We start from the raw sequence: 25,856 nt of genomic DNA, 5'->3' as shown, positions 1-25,856 counted from the left end.
CTCTTCAGTTGCCCCAGTGTATGTCGGTAGCAAACTATCTCACTGCTGCTTCACAAAGGAAGGCAAGGAAGCCACCCCCACGGGCACAGCTTTATCCAGCCCCAGGCACCAGCCCATCATTCCAAGAGCCGAACACTCCCCCACTTATTTCTCCTGCCATCAAACAGCATTCCCGGCCACAACACGAAGTGCCCACCGGGGTGCTGTTAGAGGCCGGGGTCAGCTCGCTGAGGTTTTTGTTTTTCGGGGGCTGACAGCACAGCTTTGCAGCACGTTAGGTGCACGCTGCTTACTCCTGCGCGTTCTCCCCCAGTGCTCCCAGTCACCACACCAACCTTCCCGAGCTGCAACCTCACTGCAGGAGCACAAAGCTCATTCCACAGCAGCAAAGCAGAGCTACGCCTTAATTTCAGTACCAAAATCTGTCCACTGCACTCCTGCTGCAGTTTTGTGTAAGTTCAAGCTTGAAGAACACTCAGCACTGCTACTAGAAATAACGTGGTGAGAATACGAATAGCCACAGAGGAATTATCCGTTTGTTACTGCTGCTGGTAACCTCCTTGGTCTAGGCTTTGCCATGCCAGGTTTAGCCTTAAGCTACAGGTAAAATTAAGCATTGCAGCTTAAACCTGAGCTGCCCTTTGCTGGTGGGAGGTGGGAAAAAGTCTTGCTTCCTCCTACAAAACTGAAATGACACAATCATGAGAAAAATTAAAAGTTTTGTCAGCTGTTGACACAAGCTGGTTTGATATGCGTCTCTACAGGAAAATGTTAATTACATTTTTGAAGGGGAAAAAGAAAAAGGAGTGGAAGAGTCTGACCCCAAGCCATGGGGGAAGCATAAGTGAGAGCACTCCAAAAAAAAAAAAACAGGCAACACAAACGTACACATCTATTAGACTATTCAAAAAGGTAAAACTATACTGGGATTTAACCATACTGGGATTTGGCTGCTTTCACCAGTGGGAAATCCTTGACTCGAAGGTTAGTAGGTACAGAAAAGCGCTATTTGAACAAGATGAGCTGTTTTCTGTCTCTCACACAGCAGTGGTACTTTTCACCATGCAGAGGGATAAAATTATTGCCTCCCTCATTAGGTTTGAAAGACCAGCTATGAGCAAGCCTTGTGGAAGCAGCTGAAGGCCACCATCTCCAGCCAGCCAGCCCTTCTCCTACACCTCAGGAGATATTCACGTTGGACAGGCTGGTGCTGCAGTCTGCCTCAGCAAGTCACCGCAGAGAAGGATTTGGATTCTCTGCTCAAGCTGTCATAAGAGCACATTTGAGGATAGAGAGCGGACTGAACAGCTGGAAGACAGAACGCTTCCCACCCTTTCATGCTATGGAAAGCAGTAAAACCAGCAGGAAGGTCAGGGCTCATTTCCTCAATAAAAAACATGGCTCTTGGCTTACCCTGCAGTATGCACACACTTCAAAGACAGCGTGGCAACAACACCATTAACAGTTAGGTCTAGTAGGAAACAAGACAGCTAAAAAAAGTTGGAAGAAACTGGGCAGAACACTAGCAAGCTGATCGATTTGTTTTGCCTCAGACACTGTATGGAACAGACCACTACCCAGTCTGGAAGGACAGAGTTTGCCCTCAACCAGACAGGGCACTGCGTTCAGAGCAGCAGAGCCCAGCTGCTGGAAACCACCCAGAGCTCTGTAACTGCAAGCCACAGTACTGCCACGCTGCCTGGCAGCCCGCGCAGTAGAGCTGGTTGTACTGAAGCCACAGGACAAAACTTGGGCTTGCCTCCACTCCTACAGGATTTTTATTTCACTGTCTCCTACATGTTCCCAGCACTTGCTTAGATTATACTTCTTCCCTTGTTCTTTTCCAATCCCCCCACCTTATTTCTGTGTCCGTTAATTCCAGATTAATGCAATGTTGGAGAACTTTGGGAGGGGAGGAGGGGGGACACAAGCTAGAGCAGACTCAAATAAAGACCAATGTTAAATATTACTTAATGTTTTCTTTTATTTAAAAGATCATTCACAAAATACCATATCCATAAATTTATTTTGTTATGAAGCAGAATGTGTTAAGTGTTTGGAATCCTTTTCTTTTTTCTTTTTTCTTTTCTTTTTTACATTTAAAAGTCAACTGTCTTGACTAGAGGTGAGTTTTTATATGGGAATTTGTTCTTAAAATCTTTTCCACATTGAAGATGTAAATAGGTCAATTATTGGTTTGGAATACAACCACACAAATGCATGTCTGTCTTAAATTAATTATTAGTGTTAGACAAATGGTTCTTATCTCAAAAGCAGATTAAGTGACAGGCAGAAGGAAGGAAAGAGTAGTTCTGTAAATTGCTGGGACTCTGACGTCACAAAAAAAAACTTTAGAGAAGAAATTCACTACTAGCAGTGACGCTGGTAGTAAAGCAGCCATGCTTCCAAACTTCTTTTGCAAGTACTCTGGCGTGCTGGCTGTTTTATCTGGGAGCTGTCAGCACTAGTGTTAGGGGCCCAAGTTTTTCCTCACGCGTTGGACATATCTGCACTTCAGTGTTAGAGATCCAGGTTGTTTTTAAACATGAATGCTCTCCCTTAGCTCCAGCCTCCCCCTCCCCTCCCTCCTCCCACAAAGAACATTCCCAACGCTGGCAAGAAACACTTCAAGTTCAGAGATGCGGCGGTTAGAGATGCTTTTCACCCAAACTTCTACATGAAGAGAATCTATTTTAGAACAGTTTCTAATCTGCCCATTTTCATGGTATTCTGAAAGCAGAGGTCTTAAAACTGTACACCACTGGGCAAAGAAAAGCAGGGGGTAATGACAACTACATACTGCATGGCAAAGTATATACTCCTTAAAGAAAAATAAAAAAGTCAATTTTATTTGTAGAAACTTCATTTAAAAATTTACCAAACATGTAAAACCCAAAGAAATGTAAGCAGAAAGAGCCAGTGAGCAGCTGTGCTCGGGCACATTTTTGCAGCACTAACCTTGAGCTCCGAGGTGTAGCATCATACCATTTTGAATTCTATCAGTCACCAGCAACAGGCTGCTGGGAGATGCTTTATCCATGCTGCTTCCACCTATCCACCAGGCTTGCCAGCCAACTTGACTTGCATCTATTAAATTGATACTTCCTGGTAACCTGTGTGAAAGGGCAGTTCCCCCCTTAGTGTTCTAAGGGGCTCTGCTGGATACAGTAAGTCATCAACTGTCCTAAATGGTATTTCACTACATGGATAGAACTGAAAGTTACTCTGCTCAACTCATCTGGACTCTCCAGTTTTCCTCTTCAGAGCCACAGCAATACAGAACGAGACATGCAGGTCAGAAGAGGAGCACTGAGGAAGTAAAAGGAAACAATACAGGGTAATAACTAAGTCTAACCTGTGCTTCTAAAGTAAAACAAACCCAGAAAGGAGGAAGTGAAGCAGCACCTTTGTCCAGAGACCTCTACACCTGTGGAAGCAGCTACACTGCCTTATCTACTGGCAACTGCGCTGCTTGGAAGGAAACAGAAGAGGAAACTCAGCACAAAGCAGGCACTAGATACAGCAAAGCCAAGAACGTACTAAAAACCACTTGTTAACAGCTGACATGCATTCACAAGCTCTGTGTTTTCAGTTTCAAAGAGGACAAATGCCAGATGGCAGGAATGGTAAACTGCAGGGTTGACATTCCAGCAGAGCTAGTCACTCTGTACTGTCTTGCTTTTTCTCCCGCCTCCCCATTCCCTCTCAACCCCAAGCTCAGTCGTGCTCTTTTACTACTTCCTCTCGGGGCTTGGCTCCACCAAAGATAGCAGAGTTTGGGTTGGCTACTTGATTGAGGGGAGTAGCAACTGTTCGAGGTTTGAGCTGAAGCCGGGGTCGCTGTGCTCTTTCCTCTGCAAGACAAAACAGTAAGGTTTTCAGACTTCTCTGCCAAGGGCAAGCAGCTTTACCCTGCTGAAGAAACAAGACGTGTCATTCACGAAGGAAGACTGAATTACAGAAGATAAGAGGAGTTTACCTTCTGTTGGCTCTCTGAAGTCCATGGAAGATCCACGAAGGGGAGGCCCATCTCGGAAACGCCCAGTGCCACCACTTCCCATTGAGGCACCTGGCGGTCGCCGGTCTCCAGGGCGAGTGCCTCGACCCCGGCCTCCCAAGAAGTCATCATCTTTGAATCCTGAAGAAGGAAGATGGTGAATTTAAAGAGCACGTTTCACAATGCTTTTATCTAGATTTATCTGGATGACTGGAAAACCTCGCAAGGCACAGCTGTCAGTCCAAGATGATGCACTGAGAGCCTTTGTCTGTAGACAGATTGCTTCACAGATCTAACACATTCTGGAAGAGTCATACAGATTGCATTTGAAATCCAGTGCACTATGCCAAGTTCAGAACCTGCTTTATCCACCTAGAGGCTTATTTCATACTCAGTCTTTGAAACTGGGTCACCAAACACCATTAAAATATGAACTTCAGCTGCAACTTCAGATTGTTAACGCACCAGGAGCTGAATTCAGAGGTAACACTAGAAGTACCCTGAGTTCTGCTGGGGACAGATCACACTGGCCGCAGCCTTAGCATGAAACCTGCAGGAGCAGAGCAAATGGGAAAAGAGCTAGGGAGTAATGAAACAATCCTTAAGAAAGCCTTTGAAAAATGGAGCAAAACCAAGGTTTTTCAACTGTACTATAAAATAACCAGGGATCTACCTGACTAATGGAAGAGCTAAGAAAAAAAATCCAGACTTTAAACGTGAAGCTGACTACATTTCTTCAGTTTGTATATCAAAAGCCACCAAGAACTACCTGTCACTGACTGACTTTCTGCACCAGTGACCATCCTGGAATATCCCCCTGTGGCTCCATCTGTACTCAATGGGAGGAAGATATTTCAGGCTAGCAGCATACCTAAGTGGAACATAGTTTTTTTAGAAGCTGTTTGGAAGGGAAAGATGTTTTATTCCCATCTGAGATTTTCCTTTCCAATTTAGCATTTGGCAGAGTTGCAGAACTGTCCTTTACTTCAGTGCCAAACAGCAATCTTTAAGACTTGATCCAGTGCAAGGCAACCTGAGAAGAAAAGCTTCTGTACCAACTTAAGACTTCAACGCTAACCTTCAGCGCACAAATCACTCATCCAGCATCTAACCAGCTGAAATGTGCATTTGAAAAAGCTGCTGGTAAAGGCATAAGGCTGCGACACCAGAATGCTTAGCTACGAAGGCAGGTTAAGCACAGCGTTGTAGCAAGCTTCCTCTCTCCAGCACCATGTTGAGCTCCATGCTAGCAGCAATGGCTCATGGTTACCTCTCCTACTTTGTTCATTCCACTCATGCAGAGACCAGACACCGCACAGCTGCACTTGCCGACATCTCCCCATCAGAAAATGGACCAAACCCACAAGTTCAGAGGACAAAAGCAATTGTGTTAATATCACCCTGGACACTATTAACAAAAATCTAACTGGAAGTCAAAAATAAACACAGTGGCTCCACCAGTACCTTCCACTCAGGAAGTTTAGTCATTCACTGCAACTTGCATTACCAGAACAGACCTAACTTTTAGGAATGTTTTGTATTTAAAAGTGCTTTGGAACTAACACAGCTTTGGAGATGTCATTTGCTTCAGGAGTACACATTTCACATGGCATTACATTAACAACCCCTTGAGAGGGGTGAAAACCTCTGCTCTGAAAGAATGCAGCACCAATATCTGTTTTTCTGCATGGCCTGTCTGTTTCTGCTACTATTGAAACATGTACTTGGGCTCATGTTTGAGAAATGCTATGCTTGAAACCTAGACATCCCAGACTACATTCGAACTAGTTTTCTGCCATTTAAGATCATTTCATAAAGCTTAAAATGAAGACCATTTCCTGTTATAAAGCAATTAAAGTTTCCCCTGAAGAATCCCACTGCAGCCACAGGATGTCCAAAGTTGGCATACAGTAGACTGAGTCAAAACAAATGCGGACAAACGCAGCTGACATGAAAATGAGAACATTTGTGCCTTTTAGGCCGCCTATCTTATAAGTGTTAATACTGATACCAGAACCGAAGTCATCTCTGGAATCCCATCCACCTCCTCTGGATTCTCGGGAACCTCCTCCCATTCCTAGGAAAAAAGCCACAATTGTGTTCAGGTCTAAAGCTGTGGGAAAGACTGATCAAGGGGACACCAAACCAAAGTCCAGTCCTTCCATATCCAAAGTCATGCTGCTGGAAAATCCCTTCATTTCAGTACCACCAAGTTCCATTGGACAGGAACAAAAGATCAGCTTTGTTAACCAAGAACAAGTGGTCAGAAAAGCTTCTCTAAAGCAGATTGGATGAAAAGCTCCAGTCAATGCAGTTCAATTACGTTTTGTAGCCACAGAAAAGCCTGTTCTTACACTGGAACATCAGACAGTACAAAATACATATTCGTACACTTGTGATTACTTAGCTTACTCACTTTTACATCCTAATAAAATAGTAGCAGATCAGACCATTGGGCTTATTATTGTCCTCTGCAAGAGACTGCACATTGCTAGGGGGATTGGTCTCACTTCCAGGGTTAGCAGTGACACACACTCAGCTTTGGGACACGAAGCACATCTATTCCAGCAATTTCAGGAGCAGCAGCAACTACACTAGGTACGCACAAATTCTCCTTCCGCTACAGTCTTCGTGTTTTCTTGCGTGCCTTGCATGCATTAGTTAGCACCAGAAGTCATAACTCCAGCCGCTATATTTAAGAAGCTATTTAGGAAAATGAAAGTCACCTCTGTCATCAGGCCCGCCACCTTTTCTGAAGCCAAAGCCACCTTTATCCTGTTTTCTGCCTTCTGCTATGTCCACTCGGAGTGATCGGTCACCCAAAAGCTGTTAAGTAAAGAGGAAAATCTCTTCAGAAATTGCCAGATGGGCTGCCAAGAAGCTTGAGACTTGTGCTTATCTTTCTGTTTCACAAATGAATTGGAAATATACTTACTGCACCATCATATGTAAGAGCTTCCTTGAGTGACTCCACCTCATCGAACTCTACATAACAAAATCCTGTAAGAAGAAACTCAGAAATTAATACCAGCACTTTAGAAAGCAATTGTAAGAAGCTTCTCTTCCTGTATATCTAATAGTCTTCTCTTTCAGCCACGAACTAAGAATAAGTACAAGATGTACACTGCTCAGAAACCAAACATCATTAAAGATGAATGCATTTACCTATGCTTATTAACAGTTGGGACAGAGCCTGCAATAGAGCTCTACATGGACATTACACAAATGCTAAAAGCCTGATTAATTTCCTTTACAGTATGTTCTCACTGCAGATTAAATTTGATCTACACCTTTAGACAGTTATTTAGATGAATATTGACATTTGTTACTAGCATCTTTAAACAAGAAGTTGAGGTACCTGCTTTGCCAATGGTCTGATTTTCTGTCACCACATCATTTAGTGAATTTGCTATTCCTTTTCTAAAATTCCTCATAAACTGCATTAAGCCTTTCCCCCTAAAAAAGTAACTTACAAAGTACTCCCTTTCCCCTCAGTCACTTCCAATGGAAATACGATTTACATGCTCTAATGCAATTGTGTGAATGGCTCACTGAACTGCTTTTCCTTCCTACCTACTAAAGACAAAGGTGAAGCAATGGGAGTCTTCCGAGCTAAGGATTGCCTAAGTACTCAAAACCGATGACCACTGATCTCGAGTGGGTCAGACACTTCAGCTTTGTTACAATTCATAAGAGACAAACAAGGTTTGAGAGTCTCTTACAGCAGGGCAAATATTGACTCGATACTCAGATCAGACTGCATCTTGTGATGGAAGTAACAGTGAATCTCATTCAAATGAGATGTTTGTTTACTGGTGAAGGACAACTTCGCATAAATCAACACTGAAGAACAACCAAACTAACCGTGCTTTAGAGCAGAGATAAATTCCCCATTAAAATGGTTTTAGAAGTAGATGATTCTCTTACCAGTTAGCAACCTTAGCAACCTACAACTAAATCAATTCTGAACACTCACCTTTAAATTTGTCTGTTTCCTTGTCTCTGACTAGTCGTACACTCCTTACACTGAGATCCTTGAAGATGGCATCTATGTCTCCTTGAACGGTGTTGAAGGGTAGATTTCCCACATACGCTGTGAAAGGGGGTTCTGTTGGCAGCTCTTTCTGTTTGCGGGAACCAAGGCCACCACCACGAGACCTGTTGAAAAAGCAGTCCGGTTCTGGAACCTGACGCCCCATAATACAGCACACAGCGCTGCCCTGGTGCTATTTGACTTCTCCGAAGTGGATCTCTTCCCCCAGCTTCAGTCACCCTCCACAACGCCTGTTAGCATCTCTTTGTCCGCATCTGCCACCTCCACTACTGGCCAACTCATTTTTAGCATTACCTGATTGGTACTTCAGTGGGAAAACAGGTCAACAATATCCTTAACTATCTTACAGATGAAGTCAGTAATGAAGTGATGAATGAACTTCTTCCTTGTTTCAGAAGACATTAAGAAAATCTCAAAGTAAGATCATCTACACTGTTCCCTACTCAACACAACACATCCCAGAACACATTTCAAGAATTTATCGCAGTAAGGAAACACTTGCATGACACAGGCATATCCCAAAGTTTACATGGAACTAATGCTTTTAGCTAAATAGTGTAACATCAACTCCACAATCATCTTTATTTGCTTAAGAGACATCCTCCATATCTGAAAAGTTACTGCTGTAACCAGCTGTCAGATATCTAAAGGGCACCTGGACTGTAATACTTCGAACACAGACTAAACAGCTTAGTTGAACAAGACATTCTAAAGGCAGAGAAGCAATTTAAGTAATATTTAGATACTTCTTCCTTTTTGGCTCATATAGAGGAAAACTAGGCTGCCTTTTCCTATTCTTCCTCTCAGTTAAGGCTATCGGCGTTGGTTGCTGAGGAACTAGAAAGTTACCAGCTCAGTTCTTCGCTGTATTAACACAACACATCTGCGTGTTGATTTCCCATGGAGTCCAAGCTTCTCAAGCTAACCTAGGTCTCCGTTACAGAGAGCAGTTACTGTGGACACAAGGCCCTCAACTTCCAGCTCCTGGACTTGTTGGCTACAGGATGCCCCCATCACCGGTTCAATACCCCTTGCTCTGCCTAAGCGACTTTTGCCTCAGCTGAGATGCCCACCTACAGCTCTGCCACGTTCTCTTCTTCAGTGCCTTCCTTTTACTGGATCTTGTTCCTGTCTGCTCCCTTTCCAAGAGGTTCCCTGAACATTTGAAAGCGCAGAGGAACTCAGAGTGTATCCAGGGTTTGCCAGGTGACAAGGAATAATTAGATTTCTGCAGAGGTTCAAATAATTTCATTATCTCGTATTATTCTGGCTAGTCGCATGCAGCAAGAAGGTCCACGGTACTTGTCCACCTTTTTTTCCCCTCTTCATTCCAGAATAAATATTTTATTGCGAACGAGTGACATAATGCAGAAATCTTGGATAAGATTCCTTAACTCTTTCTAGGTAAGCCTGCCACTTGTGCCTATTCATGGTACCAGTGCAGGAGTTTCACCAACAATATCAGCATGCTGCTGCACATACCCAAGTCACCACCTCTGCACATTTAAGTAGTGCCCACCCAGGTTCATATTTTAGCATTTCTGATAATATTCCATGTCTGCCTTTGTCTCAATAACAAGTCAGAGTCAAAACAGACTCAAGACCAGGAGCTGCTATAGCAGCTATAGCAATTCTCACTGGGGGTTTTTACAAAACCCCTTAAAATACCATACACTTAATTTACAGCCCCAAATCTTCATTTTTATGTCTAATAGTAACATCAAAATTACTTAGGCTCAGTTTAAAAGGGCATTCCCTCCTTTTGTGCACTCTCACCATGTTTCCTGGGCTGCCAATCAGCCAGCTCTGTGCACTAATTCATCCAAGAACTCCCCTTACAGATGAATTTGCCGTATCAACAAGGTGATCTGGCCAGCTGCAAAAGGCACTCGTGCCAGCACAGGAAGGAGAACACAAGCCAGGGCTCCAACTGCAGCTTGCAACAGCAGCCTCCACTTAGATGGATCGAGCTGCCTCTGAAACCACACCCTCAAGTTAGCAATCCCCCAAAGAAACTCGGTGCTGCAAACAAACCGTGTTTCTGCCATAACACACCAGGATTCGGGGGGAGGGAAGTTGTGTGTGTGTAAATCAATGTCCTGTTATGCAATTCCTACGGATATTTTTCTGAAGTGACGTATTCTTTTTGAACATCTTCCACTAGAGCCTTGGTTCTCAAATAGCTATGGATTTGGTCTTTCAGTCCTCACCTGAAGAACAGGAAGGGTCGCAAACCGGGTTCCACACTAAGCTTCCTGCAGGCTTCAAGTACAGCAGGACAAGCAGTTTTGCAACACCAAGAGACACTGTTCCTACACCTTGCTACATTTTTTTTTGACATTGAAATGGTGAAATAAAAAGTAAGGCTGACTTCGGTAACCAAGACTCAAACAAGATGCTCTAATTCATAATAAAACAGGACAGGCATCAATATAATTAAGAACAGCCCTGAACTACGTGACCTGGGTCACACCAAAGCATTAAATGCATATCTGTATTTCCCTCTCAGTGCAACTTTCACTGATACACACCTAGGTAATAATTATGTCATCTTAGCAGGGGAATCAGAAACATTTTTTTTCCCCCTCCATGAAACAAAAGCAGAAAGTTGAAGAAAGCTTGCTTCTAGCAGAGGCCAGAAGCAGCATCTCTATAATTAGGTGTACTTTTCGGTGGACTGAGTTGGATGACCTCATAAGGCCATGCTGGGGTGAAAGAGCACCTAAACTGTTATTTTGAAGCTACTTTCAGGAAGTTTAGCTGTTCAGAAAACAGTCTGTCAAAAATTCAGAGCAAGGAATATTTTGGAAAGCTGTTATTTGAGTTTAATAGCCTTTCACAAAGGATCAAAACAATAGTTCTGGATTTATCTTTTTGCCCAGCAAACAGACAACAGCCTAATCGGATTGCAGCTTCAGTATTTCACCAGAGACACCACAAGACTCAGCAAGACAAGATTCATCAGGAGTCTCCAGACCACAACTCTAAGCACACACCAAATTTATTCAAGCAACCCAGGGCATCTCTACAGTAAGCACTGCACTTCTTCAGGAAGAAGCTCACTTGAGCCTAAGAATTAGGAGGTATTTATTAGTAGTAAATGGGTAGGAAGCAGGATCCAAAAGCATAAATACTAGCTCTCCATTTCCACTTACTTGTATTGTGATTCATGGGACGAATCTTAACCTTTGATTGAGGTGTCCAGCGGGGGTAAGCCTGGTGCAAAGACCACGCCTAAACAAACAGCCTACCAGCAGGCCAGGAGTGATAAACTCGGTTTCCTTCAACCCTGAGAGGTTCTACAGATGCTTAGTGTTCCAGCTAGGCCACAGCATGACCAAGAATGGATTTTGGTGTCAAATTCTGGGCTCCAAAACATCGACCAGAAAGCTTTCATAGTACGCCTTTGTTATTAATACCAACAGCATGTTTTCCCTCTGGAATAAAGTGACTCGCACATCAGTGTCATGCTTCAGCTTGTAATCAGTTCACTGCCAGACATCTCAAGTACAGCAAAATCCCATCTCAAACCAGTCATCCTCTGTTGCCCTCCTGTGTAATTCTGAGAGGAGAACAAGGCAGTTGTCTTAGCTATGTTAGAGCTCATCAGGAGCCACTATTTCCTATCTGCCTCACTGCAATCTCACAATAATGCTCCACAGAGGGCAGCTCTGACAAACTAGATCTCTACTGAGTTTACACTATTCCTGCAGTCCTAGAGCACCTAAAAATGGGAAGAAGTCACCCTAAGATAACAAAGGATTATTTAACCAAAGCCTTCAAGAAGAGCCATGTTTTCGCTACACACAAGACTGTGCAAAGCTCAGGACCTGTAGCACCCAAACTACTGAATTAGCTCCCAGTTACTTACCAGAAACATCTGCAGAAGCATCTACTAACCAGTTCACCAAAGCAAGTATCTGAGTCTTGCCTGAGAGCAAGTTTAAGTACTCTATTAAAGAAATCTGAATATGAAAGTAACACTTGAACTTTTATTTTGCTACTTTACAGTAACACCTGAATTATGAGTGTCAAGTGCCACCTCAGGCAGTTGTCAATGTATCTATTCCGAATTTAAGAAGTAGCAAAACTATGAATGGCTATCCCATCTGTTTGCTCGGGGACATTTCACCTTTAGACAGAGGATATTTACACACAAAAATTAGTTTACAGAGCCTAAGTGCCAGAGATTTTCTGAATGCAAGGCAACTCACTCCTGCTACAGCCTCAGCAGTATTGCCTCCCTGCTACCTGGGCAGCCTAGAAATGAAACTCATTTACTCCTCTGACCACAGCAGAGAGTGGAACTGCTTATTAGGAAACATCTCGGAAGACTACATGACAAAAACAGCATACTCGTTAACATTTGCTTGCAAATACAGTTTATTTCGTAGTTTTATACGTGGCGTTTTAATTTAGAGCAGACTTGTACGGCATCCACCTTCAAAAAAGTTAACTACTTGCATCTTCCTAACGTGGTTTAAGGCAAACTCTGTAGTTGCTGGTCACTGCGTCCGCAGCCCGCTCCCCCCAAACACGTGCAGTCTCCAGAGCCGAGCCGAGCCCCACGGATCCGAGGGCTGGAGCCAGCACCGGCAGCCGGGATAAGGCAGGAGAGGCCGGCAGCTCCCGGCTCTCCCCGAGCGGAGGCACCGCAGAGCCCTCCCATTTCCTCCCCGCCGCAGGCACCACAACGCCGCCCGCTCTCGGGGCCGCCGCGGCTCCCTCCCCCCCCTCCGCCGTGCCCAGCTCGTCCCGCCCGCACCGGGGCCTCGAGCCCTCCACGGGCAGCTCCCTCCTCCCGCCGCGTCCCTGCTGCAGCTCCTCACGGCCTACCTTGGCTCCGGCCCAGCACCTCCCTAAATCCCCCCCCCCGCTCCCTCCCCTCGCCTCGGGGCCGGCGGGAGCACAGCGACACCCTCCGCCTCCCGCCCCTTCCCGGCTCTCCCCAGCCACCAGGCCCCAAATTTGCTACGGAGCGAAAGGGAGGGGACGTCCCTTACCCCCTCCCAGACCACCGCAGCCGCCTCCCCGTGCCTCCACAAAGCCGAGAGGCGAGGGGCCAGCAGGCTGCCGGAGGCGGCGCCCCCCGCCCGTCCCTGCCCCCCCCCCCCAATCCCCACAGGGCCGAGGCCCGGCCGCGCCCCCTCCTCGCCAGGCCTACGGGGGGGGGAGGCCGGAGGGGGGGGGGGGGGGCGCACCCCTCCCTATCTCCCTCCCCGCTCCCTTAGGGGGGATCCCCGGTCGTTCCCCAGCCTCCCCCCGCAACCCCGCGCTCACCCCCGGCCGCCGCCGAAGCTGCTGTAGGCCCGATCGTCGTAAGGATCGAAATCCGCCATCGCCACCTCAGCCTCCTCCCCGGGCGAGCGTGACAGGACCGCGCCCGCAGGACCCCGCGCCGCTTATATACGGCGAGGCCCCGGCCGGGGCTGCCCGCCGCGGTGCCTGTCTCCAGCTCCCCCTCTCCTCGCACCTCCAGCGGGGCTGCCCGCGCCGCTGCCTGTCGGGAAGTCGCCGTCACAGGCGGGCGTGGAGCGCGGCCCCCGCCGCCTTTGTGCCGTGGGGCCGCCGCCTCGCTGAGGGGCTGCGGCTCGCTGCGGGGTCGGTGTGGGACGAGGGGCCGGGGGTATGGGGCGGGAGCCGAGCCGGGAGGGAAGGAGGGAGCCGCGCGAGGGGAGAGCCAGCAGGGAGCCCCTGCCGTGTGGGGGCTGAGCGCAGCGGTCGCTCTCTCAGTACTCGTCAAAAATAAATAAAAATAAAAATTAATAATAAAGGAGTTCGTGATGAGTTCTTGTTTGCACGTTTCTGGAAGCATTCAGGATCCTTCCCCCCCCTTCCCTCGACCTCCGCCGGTTCCCAAGCGCCCGCACCGCCCTCAGAGCGCCCCGCGCCTCGCTGAGGGGCTGCGGGGGAGAACCGGGGCCGGCCGCGGGGGTTTAACCGGGTGCGTCCCCTCCTCACGGCGCCCCGCTTCCCCCCGGGGCTGGGGAGGGACGGGCGGGGACGGGAAGATGGCGCTGAGGGGGGCGAGGGGGCTGAGGGAGCGCGCCGGCGGCTGGGTGCGGGGACAGCCCCGGTGCGGGGACAACCCCCGTGTGCGGACAGAAACCGCGTGGGGACACCCCCGGTGTGGGGCCAGCCTCGGTGCGGGGCCAGATCCGTCCCCGCTGCCCCGGAAGAGGAGGAGCGGGCAGGGGCCGGCGGCGGCGGCGGCCCCACGTGTGGCGGCGGCGGCATGGCGGAGCGGGCGGAGCGGGCGGCCGGCGGCGGTGGTGTCGCCGACCCCCGCGGGGTGCTGCGGCAGGGCCGCGCCTTCCTCGATTTCTTCTGGGACATCGCCAAGCCCGAGCAGGAGGTGCGGCTGGCGGCCACCGAGAACCTCCTGCGGCACCTGAGGGACGGCGGAAAGGTGAGGGGTGGACCGGGGGGGATGGAGAGAGGGTTGGAGGGGGGCAGGCGCGGCCGGGCCCCGCGGGGTGCTCGGTGCCTGGAGGAGCGGGGCCCCAACCGTGCCTGGATCTCTGTTTCAGGACGAAGAGATGAAGTACGCCCTCAAACGCCTGGTGGAAGGACTGGGAGCCACCCGCGAGGCCGCCCGGCCGGGCTTCAGCTTGGCCCTGGCGCAGGTCAGTGTCGGGGCCGATCGCGGGGGTCGCGCTGTGGTGGCCGTCAGGGTGCCGCAGCTCCCTGCTGGCGTCCCGTGCAGGCAGGTGGCAGGGAAGCAGCCCTTCTGCTGGGGCAGGGCCGCTGCACAGCCTCAGTGGGGCCAGCAGCGTGCCTGTAAAGGTGCCAGCTGCACCCACCGGTATCACGCTTGTGCTGCAGGATTCGGTCGTGCCTCCGGAGGCAGCCTTAATTTGCAAAAATTGACCAAGTTTTTACATGTGCTGCATTTAGAACTGTTTGGACTTCTTAAAAGCAACTTGTTTCTGGTGTTGGGCCCTTTTTGCGGGTGATGTGAAAAGGCAACCCTTTAATACCCGCTTCAGGGTACTTTCTCGAAGCTGTTTGAGTATATAACATGACATTTAGTTGCAGACGTTGAGTCTATACATACAGCTTTACGTGTCATTGCCATGGATGTGACCCCATCTCACCTAACAAGCTGATAATACACAAGAGCCTGTGTTCTGCCCGCTAGGATCAGGGCCTTGCCCATGCTGAAAAGTCTCATTGCTTTTGTTACAGGATCATATAGGTGCAGCAGGATGCTCTCATTATTAATCCTGCTATGCCACATACAGGAAAAAAAAAAGGAATATCAGCAGATATATTTATGTCTATGGTAGCTGTAATTCTGATGCATATTTTACTGATCCTAATCGTGCTCTATTCTTGCCTAAAGCAGCACATCTAGTGTTCAGGTCTGTTTTGGCTGAACTTGTTAATACTTCATAGAATGACGAAACTGCAAACTGAGCTGTCTCATTCATCTCCTCAGGTTTTGCAGGCTTTTGAGGAAATTCCAATATTTAGTGTCCTGGAACAGATAAAAGAAAAACACAATCTCGAAAAAGTGAAGAAGGTGAGTGAGCTTATAGCAGCATTGGCCGACAGCAGGTTTAAGTTTCTCTGTTCTTTGACAGTTTGGAGCCTGGATACTGTAGCTTTGGGGTTCTTGCTAAGAGAAACAAATACAATGAAATAACTGAAGTAGTTCTGAAAACTGGAAGTTGACGATACTCTTGTCTGTCACTGTTTTATCTGAGATTTGTTTGTGTGACAGATAGGAAATCTAGGACAGTAGCTCTTAAACATAGTACAGGAGGTTGTTTTTCAACTCTCTGTCAGAGTTGTAGTTGAATGTGAGATCTGACCTCTCAGTGGGATGGGTTTATACTCCAATATTTTTTCTTTTTCAGAAACTTGTGAGAAATGCAGCTTTTGGAAACTTTTTTGGAGTTATGGCTCTATTTCAATCTGGCCGGCTTGTTAAGGTAATGCTGCTCTTATGTTGTTTGTCAGTAGGGGTTCTCGGACTGGCTGAAGTAGAGAGAGGATGTGGAGAGAAAGACTGGGCCATTGGCTAGTGGATGAGATGGGACTTGGAGCATCAAGTCCAGTTCATTTCTTTTGCATTATCCATAGAGTTTTTGTACCTTCTAAATGTTTGTTCCTGACTAGAATGTAGAAACTGGGTCAGATGGTACCGAAAGTCTCACTACGTCTTATGGAAGGAAGGCATCTATAGTCACATACAGCCAGAAAATAATGTTGGGAAAAGCTGCACATCAGGAAGCAATTGTTTTCTTATTAGAAGTAGACATGAGGGTCTCAGTAGTGGATTTGTTGAGCCTTCTATTTAACCTCTTATGTATGTCCTCTATTTCTGATGTACTTTTCCTTTCTAGGACCAGAAAGCTCTGCTGGAGAGTATCCAGCTTCTCCAGCAGTTGGCACACCACCAAGCACACCTCAAAGATCTCCCTCGCAAAACTATTGTGGACATCCTGTCAGAGGTATAGCCACAGCGTGTCGTGGATAGGAGGAAGGACTTTACTTTGGGGACTGCTTTTTCATTAGTTTGTTCATAGTTAAAAGTCAAAGGGGAGTTATGGAAGAGTAAGTTTAAACTGCAGGACCTATTTTCTAAGTTGTCTGTGGGCCCATGCTTTTTTTCTGAGAAGGATGCTCTGTTTTACCTTAGTCTGTCTACTCCTGATGTTAGGTTTAAATGTATTTTGAATCTAATCTTTCAGAAAATATACATGAAAGCAGTTTTCACTCTTTCCATATTTGACTGATGAAAACATTGGATCTGGTCTCCTTTAAAACCATTCAACACAATTGTTTACTGACAAATCCTACTGAAATAAGTAACTTTTTTGATGGAAATATAATTAAAAGCTAATCCAAGAGTGTTTCCTCCTCTCTGAGCTGCATAGCAGTACAGACAGGAGCAGTCATATGGCAAGAGAACAATTTCAGCTGGAGTTGACCAGAATTGCTATTTGATGACAACGTATAGTCCTACTCCTTGTGGTTAAGCACCTGGGGACTATATGGCAATACTGGGTAAAAATTTGTTCATGGTTTTTGGCTGCACCATAAAGGTTGTTTCTAAAGCTTCTGAAACACCACAGACTTTTAATAAGATGCCCTACAATACGGATATTTTAGTATATTACACAGCAGGTTGGCAAAACGCCCTCAGATGTTTCTCACATGCTCTCTTACTTTCATTCCTGTCTAGGTTCCTGAAACCGTGTTTGAGGAGGTCCTGTTTGGTGTCCTGCAAGCTGACCTTACTTCAGCCTTCGAATCTCCAGAGAACCTGCATCTTTTACTTGTGGGCATACAGAAATTCCCTGGTGTTCTGAAACCTAAAAAGCTGAAGAAGCTGTTTGGATCACCTACAATTGTAAATGAGGAAAATATTCCCAAGTAAGTTGTTAAATGAGGGCCATGAAATACAATATTCTGGGTCTCTTGGATAGTAGTGAGAAAAATAACGTTTTCCTTCTGAAACCTGCCTGCATTTGCTACTGCAGGTGCTATTAAGGGTTAGGCACTAACTGCTCTGCAGGTTACTAAATTATAGCTCTGCCTGCAGTGCTCAGTAAGTGTCCTGCATTCTTCAGTGGGATAAATTTGGCCTTCAGCAATCCCCTTCCAGGCCCAATCTCTCACATTGTATGCTTTCTTCTTCTAGACTTGTAGAGCTTCTGCAAAGTGCTGCCAAGTCAGAGAAGAAGGACAAGAAATTGCCCAGTGTAGGGTTTGATTTGCTCCAAGTTTCATTGAAGGAAGGTGCCTTTGAACTGTTCTGGAAAGAAGCTGTGGAGAACGGGCTATTCAAGGAGAAATCAGGACCTGTGAGGTTTGTTTTAACATACATTTTGTTTTTTTCCTTATTATTCTTCTGTTTCTTGCTTTAGTCATTCTGTTCCTCTGGTAGCATGGAACATACGGCTTCTTATAAACAGTGTGAGAACATTTGATTATTTAGGTATTCATGAGAAACTTTATAGGAAGCCTAATTCCATGAGTTATGAGTAAGATTTCTGTTGGGATTTTGATGTGTAACAAATTTGGGTTTAAATTTATCAAGGACAGCACAGGGTGGTAATGCCCCCCGTCAGACATAAGGTTGTCTTCAATCAATAGTGTGCTCCTACAAGACTTGTCAGAGGAACTGTACCATTCCTTTCTCTAAGTGATTGAGAGAGCGGCTGTTTTGTTGGCATGGCTTAAGGACAACTTCTGTGTAGACAAACCATGGTTCTGAAATTTGTATCTTAATACTGCTGGATTTGTGTGCTTTGTAGGATGGGCTGCATTAAAAAACCTAGATATTATTGGGCTCCTTTGGTTTGGGTTCTGACGTGGTCTGTGTTTTAGAAGGATATGGCTGGGGCTGAAATCATAACAGTGGCTATTTCAGCTCCTCTTCCAAGTCTAACACTAGATCTTTGTAGGATTATTTAAGTTGTCTGTGGAGACTCATGCTGTATAAACATGCTGCAAAATCCTGAACACGAATCTGTGAGCATTTTGGGGGAGCATAGTTTCATTTTTTGGACCATAGCAAGTCAGTCTGTGGCCAGGTTTAATCTTCATTAGATCAAGAGTTTGAAAATCAGAGGTGCACTTGTATGTTTTTTTAACATATTACATGAATATCACAGTGAAGGGGAACCATTTTCCAAGCGTGGGCAGTTTATGTCTTGTCTTAGTTGGCTTGAATTGGGTAAGTCTGAAAATACCTTTTGTATGCTCAAAAGTGTTTCCTTTTTAGCCTGGCTTTCTGCAGAAATGTCTGCAGAATATCTGTCTAATAATTCTTGAGACCATTAGGCAATTTTGATCCAATTTAACAGCAAGTTTCAAAAACAAGTAAGTGTTTTTAGGCCTGTGGAAATAGACACTTGGAGAGAAGAGATCCAGCGAGTGCACTGAGGAAGGGGCTGCTGGTGAGGACTGATCTATTTCTGGGCAGCAGAGGACCTTCTGTGGGGAATCTGAACAGCTGTGCTAGCCAGAAGGAAAGTTTTCAGGAGTCGGATTTTTGAACACTAGATCCGTGTAGAAAGCATGTGGTTTTGACTTCTGTCTTCTTGTGTGCTCCACATAGCCTGCCCCACCACTTCTTCTCTGTCTTATCTTTGCGGCTTTACGGCTGTGGCTCTACTTGAGAGAATGTTCTTTGTTTCTGCTCAGTTACATGTGCTACCGACTGCTGGGGAGCGCTCTGCCCTTGTTGTCCCTGGATCAGCTACAGATGGTTCTCAAAGGGAAGGTGATGCAGCTCTACGGAGAACATGTGGTAACAACTCAGGTAGGTCCTTTGAAAGTACTTGTGCTCAGGCCTAAAGCCGCTGTTCTGAGCAGAACCTCCCCTCAACCCCTGCCCACCTTTCCTGTTACACGTCCTGTATTAAAAATAAGTTTACGTGATTTAGACCTTGGCCTCTTACTAAAGGTAGGGTTATTGTGTGACTGCTGCTTGCAACAGGCTGAGTAAGGCTGTTTTTGATTGTTACTGTCTATTTGTGTATTGCTATTCAGACTTATTTTAAGGAGTTTGAAATTGTTCAGCACTGAGCCCCCTGCTTCCACTGGTACTGCCGAGAAAGCTCTCACCGTGGGGGAAGCAGAGGAAGGGCAGCCCTCAGCATATTGACAACGTCATGTGTCATCCTTTGACAGGCCTTTTGATTTTGCATGTCCAGAAGCTCCTTTTTGTCTGTCATTGTGCTGGGTGTTGCATGAACATTTGAAAGCAAAGACAAAAAGGGACAACTCATGCTTTTGTGTATTTTAGTGCTTGTTTCAATATGCACATCTCAGTGCAATATGGGAGTTGGATTTTGGATGGCCTCTGCCTTCCCTCCTGTGAAGCAAGCAAGCAACAAAACCCCTGCAATAAAGGGAGGAAAAAATCAAAGAATACGAATAAAAATGGGCTTTGGCTTGTCTTTTCATGCTATCCTAGTCCTAAATATTCTGATGTAGGCCCCAAAATCATTGCCTTCTCTTGGGAGGGACAGGACTTTGTAGTCTTTCAATTCTATTACCAAAGCAGAAATAGATGTGCATTTTCGCTCTGAAAATAATGATTACCATGGTGCCTCTGTATATGAAGCAACTTTCTCCAGGGTTTATCCACTGTCTTGGTTGTTTTCCTGTATCGTGCTTCTTTTTCTGTTCCACGGTGAACTACGCTGTGTTCTTCCGTGTGCATCAAAAGATTTGCTAATTTAATTCCTGTCTGAAACGTGCAAATCCACTGAATGCAATGTCTGTCTCACAAAACAGAAAGAGAAAACCCTAGTATTGTTGATGAAAAAGTAGGAAAGGTCTTAGTTTGATTTTCTTTGCTGTTGATTTTGTTTTATTTTGTTCCTTGATACAGGTTGTTTATTTTGGAAAGCAAATGCTATAATCTTGTACTTTCTTAGGGGATTCAGGTTGCTCTTGGTGCTGGAACTAGACAAAGCTTGAGTCTGATATTGACTGACAGTTATCTTACTGGATCTATTTTTTTGTTTAAACAAGAAAGCAAATGTACTTGATCTGCTTTTGTTGGGAAATGATTGATGAACCCCCTGTTGTGAGTTATTAGCCTGTTTACGGCAGAATCTCCTGGAGTTTTTCTCCCAGCTTTCATACTGATACACATGTATGGAGTTTTAAATACAGGGAAAGCAGGACCTTGTGAATTTGTGCTTTGTGTGAAATGTCTTGCTGGAGTATTTATGTTATGGTTGGATGGATTTGTAGTTAATTGGAAATCTATAAACTCTTTATTTTAACACCAGCGTTCCCTAAACATTCATTACCGTTCCCATTCCTGCTAGGTTGATATTTTGCTTATGACATGGTGATACCAGATAAGTTGTTTTATTGGTTTACAAAAGTTTCATTTTTGGAGTGAAGCCACAGCTTGCCCTCTTCAAGGTTTCACCAGTTAAAGTTCTGTTTTTTCCAGAACAAATGAGTGGGAATGAACACTGTAGGCTGTGAAAAAACATGCTGAAATGGGATATGTGGTGAGATGTGTCCTGGTGGTGCATGCTGTTGGACAGTGTTCCGAGGGCCAAGAGTCTGCCAGCTACACACCTTGTGGATCAGTGGCAGCACTGAGGATAGGCCTTAGCACAAAACAGCAACACTTTCGGACATGTCTTTTAGGTTAAACATGTCAACTCCCCCTCCTTTCAGAATGCCTCAGCACTTCAGGGAGAGAAGGTGGGATTTGTTCTGTGCACTGTAGGTCAGCAGGCTCCCGGGCTGCTAGAGGAGACCAGAAATAATGTGGGAGAATTTCTGAATCGAGGGAAGGTGTAAGGCAGATGGTGTGAGTAACATCCTGAGCTCATCCCCATAAAAAGAAGTGATCAGCCTAAGAGCTTCACTGCACTGGCCAACACATGGTCCAGCCTGCTGAAGCTTGACTGGTTGGAAAGCCCAAATTGAAGGGTTGAGGTACATGCCAGGATCGTGTGGTTGCTTACAGTGGTTCCTCTTGCGTGAGGAAGACCATAAGGTGAAATTGGTGACTTTTCTGATCCCTTCTAATTGTATGACAAATATTCAGGCATGTGACTTTAATTTCCTTGTTGCAATGAGATCTGTACAGTGGTTTGTGGTCATAAAGATACTCAGACTCAGTGTAAGGTTCTTAACCTACTTGTTTGACACTTTTTTTTTTCAGCTTCCAGACCGATTTAAGTTTGCTCCAGAGATGGAAGCATACGTAGATGCATTTCTGAACAGCTGTGATGACCCGGAGAGGCAGCTAGCAGTAATGATCGGCTTCTCTACTCTCACAAATCAAGGCTATCCAGTGGTGCCCAGCATTTGGAAGGTAGTCAGACACCTGCAGCCAGTGGCATTGCAGAAATACATTGACTGGCTCAAAGACATGTTCCTTAGGCCAGACTTGGGCTGTTGTTTAGACTTCTCAACTAGCCGTCAGAAGCAGAACCCAGAAAATGTAAACAAGTGAGTATGTTGATGATGCACCTTCTTTTTTTTTCTTTCTGTTTGTGGTTGGAGTAGCTACCTGGGTGAAGTCAGGGTCAGACAGCCAGAGTTTGCTGGTTCCCTTGCCATGAGCTGACAATTGTTTCCTGTTCCGTTTCCTCTGTCCCAAAAGGTTTAGGCCCAGCATCTGACTCTTTGTCTGGGACAAAATTAAGCTCTGCACATAGGAGCAAACGCTCTGAGAACCAGCCAGAAATCTGTTCCCTGATCAGAACAGACTAGATGGCCAGAAAAGCCTTTTCTCTTGCTTTTCTAGCCCTGACGACTGTTTTGGGAAAAGGCAAAAGTCTCCAGTGGCTTCCTTTTTCACTACAGACTCTCAGGTCTTTGTAGGAATTGCGTATTCCTTTTATCCGAGTTTGAATATTTAACTGGCTTGAGTGCTCTTAGCTTCTTGGCCCACAGCAAAGCACCCACTTTGTGTCTCAAGTGTCCTGCAAATACTTACGTACTTCGTAGACATTTGTCACAATTTCCAGCTAGGAAAATTTCCCAGGAGAAAGCTCTGTCCTCCACTTTGGCGCAGCTTCTCACTGAATATCCCAGCTTGGTGCTGTGGATACTGGGTTACCTGGGCAGGGAGCTCTTCCAAAGAAGATATAAGCTGTTAGAGCACTGTGTGTGTGTGCGTGTTACGTGCCCATAGAGTGAGGTCAGAGGTGGACTAAATTCCTGAAGTGTCATCAGTGAACTGTGTAGCTCCTCAGTGGGGTAAATATGTTATCTTTTGCATAGTGTAAAGCAAAATTGGGAAGATTGTATCTCTGCTTACTTACCTGTTGCTTTCTTACTGAAGAAAGCAACACTGACACTGAAAGCCACCTCTTGCTGCAGTAGATTGTGAGGTTTGTGTTTACTTCAGTGTAGCGTTCAAACTGCTGATTGTGTTTGCTTCCTTGCTGAAAGAACACAACATAAGATTGCTCGATTAAGGAAGTGGATCATCCACCGACTTATGAGCATCATTGAAAGTCCTGTGAAGAAGGAAGAGGACCTTGTGATGGACATTTCCAGGTGAGAATGATTTAAAGGCTTAATGCCACATATGCTTGCAACAATTCTGGTTATCTCTCCAGCAGTATTCCAGCTAAACAATTCCCATGGCACTGGGCAAACTGACATGGCAATATTCCGTAACATTAGTCATTTAGAAGACTAGGTTCTGTTTTTAAAATACATTCTGCAAACTTGGACGAACTCTTCTCATTTATGCCCTTATGATCAACTTGGTCCTATATATTTTCAGTAAATTTTAAATTCCTGCTTACCTAGGCTGTTTGAGGATGTCACTGGTATTTATCTTTCACTTTGAAAGTCTCGGAGGATATGACCCAGATATGACAGTCTGAGTATTGTATTGTGCGGCCTCAAGTGTTGACACTTCACTTTTGTGAAGTCATGAGCATCCTTCTCTCTTTTTACCCTGTGTACCTTGAGGAAAAGGTTTTAATGTAGATAGGAAAAGGTTTTAATGTAGATAGTGGTATTTTTCATGGCTTGGAGGTCCTTGAAAAACATTTGGTAAATATGTGGTGTTGTGTTCTATTTGGTTTTGCACTCATGGGCTGTTTTTGCTCTGTTATTGCCAAACTGGCTGTTAATTTTTTCTCTTTTTGTCCATTCTAGGTTTTGCTTCTTCCATGCTTTCTTTGAGACTAAGAAAAAGACTTCCCAAATACCGGAAACAAATGCCCTTATATCAGAGCCCCTGGATGAACAGGCTCACTCACTGGCAGCAAACTACTTCTTTGGGTAAGGGTTTTGCTTGCATGCGCTCTGCTTGGAAATTTCTCTTCTGGGATAAAATCACCCTGCAAATGGCACACCAAGAGTTTTGGGCCTGTGCGCTGCAACTGGAGTGTTTCACTTTGACTCTAGGAACAGGGAATGGCTTTTTTTAAGGAGATCCTAGACAGATTTCCCAAAGATCGTAAACTTCCAGTAAAAACATTTTTTCGTGGCAAACTTGCTGAGTATGTGTGTGATCATCAGGTAGAAGTAGAATTGAACTCAGAATGGTTTTTCTCATATGTTTTCTATTGTCTCTGTTGCAAGCTAGAAGTGAAAGGACCCTAGAGAGGTGATGAGGTTGCACGGGTTGTCGTTGGCTTTCTGTCCGCTCTGCATGAGACTAAAACAGGCATATAGCAACAGACACCCTTAGGTACTTGCCGAGGCTGGTGCTGTAACCTCAGTAGAGGCAAAATTGATGGGACATAGAATGGGAAACAGCTGAGGACAAGAATAATAGACAGTGTATGGTGTCCTTGGGGGCACTGAGACAATGAGCTGTGTTTGGATACATGCATGGTTTGCAACTTAGGCCCTGTAAATCTGGGGTGATGGGAGTGACCAGAGTTCTGAGATGAGTACTCTGCCTTGGGGCGTTATTTAGGGCAGTATGGAGAAGGTCATCTTGTTCCTCTGATGATAACATGCTGACTGTTTTTCTTTGCAGGTTGCTTCAGACTTTAAACACTTTGAGCGTTTTGGGGGATACAGCAGAGGCTGCAGCCTTGAGGGAGAAGCACGTCCATGGTGTGACTGCAGATGGGAAGCTGTGGATCTTCCTCCTCGTTGAGTATGCCAACGAGCTGCTCTCCAGTGAGAAGTATGTCAAAGCTGTGAAGCCTTTTACCAAGGAACAGAGAGATGCCTGGGAGAGGTGAGAGGCTTGGGAAGCTGGGTTCTGGGTTGCTGGGGTGAGGAAAGTAAAAAAGCCCTAGTCTTAGTCTCTGTATTCGCTTGTCCTCCTGTTGTTCTGGCTGCTGTAGCAGAACCATTTCACAGGCATTGGCAGTTCTGTTTCTTCCCTTTGAGTATCCTGCACCTGGCACTGGGTATCAGGATGCCTTCCTGTTTCTCCTCACCCAATTACTTTTTGTTCCACCAGCGTGTTAACTGTGAGTAGGTGGCCATGCCCTTTTCTATTTTCACTCATAGTCTCTCTCCCAAACACATTAGCAACTCTGCTGAGCTTTTCTCCTAATAATGCCTGTTCTAACTTCCCAGTGACTCTTTTCTGGTGCTCTTTTCTGAGCTTGATTTCCCATAAAGGTCTTCTATGCCTTGGCTGTAGTGTTAGGAATATAGCCTGTGCCCAAGTGCAGAGGTTTTTGTAAGCCACACAGAGGCTGAGATGCTATTGTTGGGTTAAGATTGTATACTTTACATACATCCAATATCTGTAAATTAAATGTTGAGTACAGAAGACGGTACTGAAGATTTGGTCATGATTTTAGTCTGATCATAAGAGAGAATTTGCCGTTGTAATTGTGAAAGTCTCAAAAAGATTTCTTTCTTCAGAACACTTCAGTCTGTGAAGAACCTGCAGAAGAAGGAAAATAAAGCAGATAGTGCCAAAATCTTTGCTTTTCAGCAATTTCTGCTTCTAATGGCCATTCACCTTTTCAAGGTAAGATCTCTGAAGCATATTTGAATGGTGTAAAATAAGTTGACAGCTGGGTATTCTGAACACCCAGCTGCAGATTTTTTTTTCTGTTCAGAGATCCAATCTTTCACAGCCTCTGGCTCCTAAAAATGGGCAATTGGCAGCTTATAAACTCTGATTCTTACACTGACTGTAGACATCAACTTACGGGGGCAAAGCTTGGCCTGAGCACTGTTTTTGCCTTTGATTTGCTACTGAGTGGAGTAATTTCTTCCTAGTTTCATATTTTCTTCTGCAGAGGAGTTGTAGTAGCTGATTTTAATATCTGTACCTGTTTAGAGAGATCCTTATATTTGGGATATGTTTCTTGCATTGCTGTTGTTAGTGGGGAATTAACAGAGAGGGTATTTACTGTCTGCATGTGA

The 25,856-nt window shown here is 45.5% G+C and overlaps 2 protein-coding genes across 3 annotated transcripts in view; one reads left to right on the top strand and one right to left on the bottom strand.

Moving 5' to 3' along the window:
* Positions 1-1,959: 1,959 nt before the first annotated feature.
* On the bottom strand, positions 1,960-13,508 carry EIF4H (eukaryotic translation initiation factor 4H). Of its 2 annotated transcripts, XM_083806513.1 has the most exons (7): positions 13,332-13,508; positions 7,974-8,155; positions 6,933-6,997; positions 6,724-6,823; positions 6,009-6,074; positions 3,980-4,138; positions 1,960-3,854 (listed from the first exon to the last, which is right to left on the bottom strand). In XM_083806513.1, exons 1-7 carry the CDS (start codon positions 13,388-13,390, stop codon positions 3,718-3,720), a joined length of 768 nt encoding a protein of 255 aa, XP_083662639.1. In that variant the 5' UTR covers positions 13,391-13,508; the 3' UTR covers positions 1,960-3,717. The 2 variants fall into 2 exon arrangements, with proteins under 2 accessions (XP_083662639.1, XP_083662640.1); XM_083806514.1 differs by lacking the exon at positions 6,009-6,074.
* Positions 13,509-14,229: 721 nt separating this feature from the next.
* MYBBP1A (MYB binding protein 1a) overlaps positions 14,230-25,856 on the top strand; it is a 59,740-nt gene continuing 48,113 nt past the window's right edge. Inside the window, exons 1-13 of the mRNA XM_083806510.1 lie at positions 14,230-14,460; positions 14,582-14,677; positions 15,493-15,576; positions 15,914-15,988; positions 16,403-16,510; positions 17,245-17,435; positions 17,704-17,871; positions 19,212-19,329; positions 21,709-21,998; positions 22,947-23,054; positions 23,667-23,792; positions 24,499-24,705; positions 25,347-25,455. Coding sequence (XP_083662636.1) covers positions 14,287-14,460; positions 14,582-14,677; positions 15,493-15,576; positions 15,914-15,988; positions 16,403-16,510; positions 17,245-17,435; positions 17,704-17,871; positions 19,212-19,329; positions 21,709-21,998; positions 22,947-23,054; positions 23,667-23,792; positions 24,499-24,705; positions 25,347-25,455 — 1,854 coding nt within the window. The 5' untranslated portion in view covers positions 14,230-14,286. The remainder of the gene's footprint in view (positions 14,461-14,581; positions 14,678-15,492; positions 15,577-15,913; positions 15,989-16,402; positions 16,511-17,244; positions 17,436-17,703; positions 17,872-19,211; positions 19,330-21,708; positions 21,999-22,946; positions 23,055-23,666; positions 23,793-24,498; positions 24,706-25,346; positions 25,456-25,856) is intronic.

Source organism: Anser anser, assembly GCF_964211835.1.
Source record: "Anser anser genome assembly, chromosome: 20".
In the NCBI taxonomy this organism is placed as follows: Eukaryota; Metazoa; Chordata; class Aves; order Anseriformes; family Anatidae; genus Anser; species Anser anser.
This window is presented reverse-complemented; position numbering and strand designations above follow the sequence as displayed.

Bases quoted from the DNA above. Each gene is read 5' to 3' on its own strand.
- EIF4H (XM_083806513.1), bottom strand. From the start codon at position 13,390: ATGGCGGATTTCGATCCTTACGACGATCGGGCCTACAGCAGCTTCGGC. The intron at 8,156-13,331 runs GTGAGCGCGGGG...CTTTTTCAACAG, and splicing joins AGCTTCGGCGGCGGCCGGGG to GTCTCGTGGTGGTGGCCTTG. The intron at 6,824-6,932 runs GTAAGTATATTT...TTTACTTAACAG, and splicing joins CTCTTACATATGATGGTGCA to CTTTTGGGTGACCGATCACT.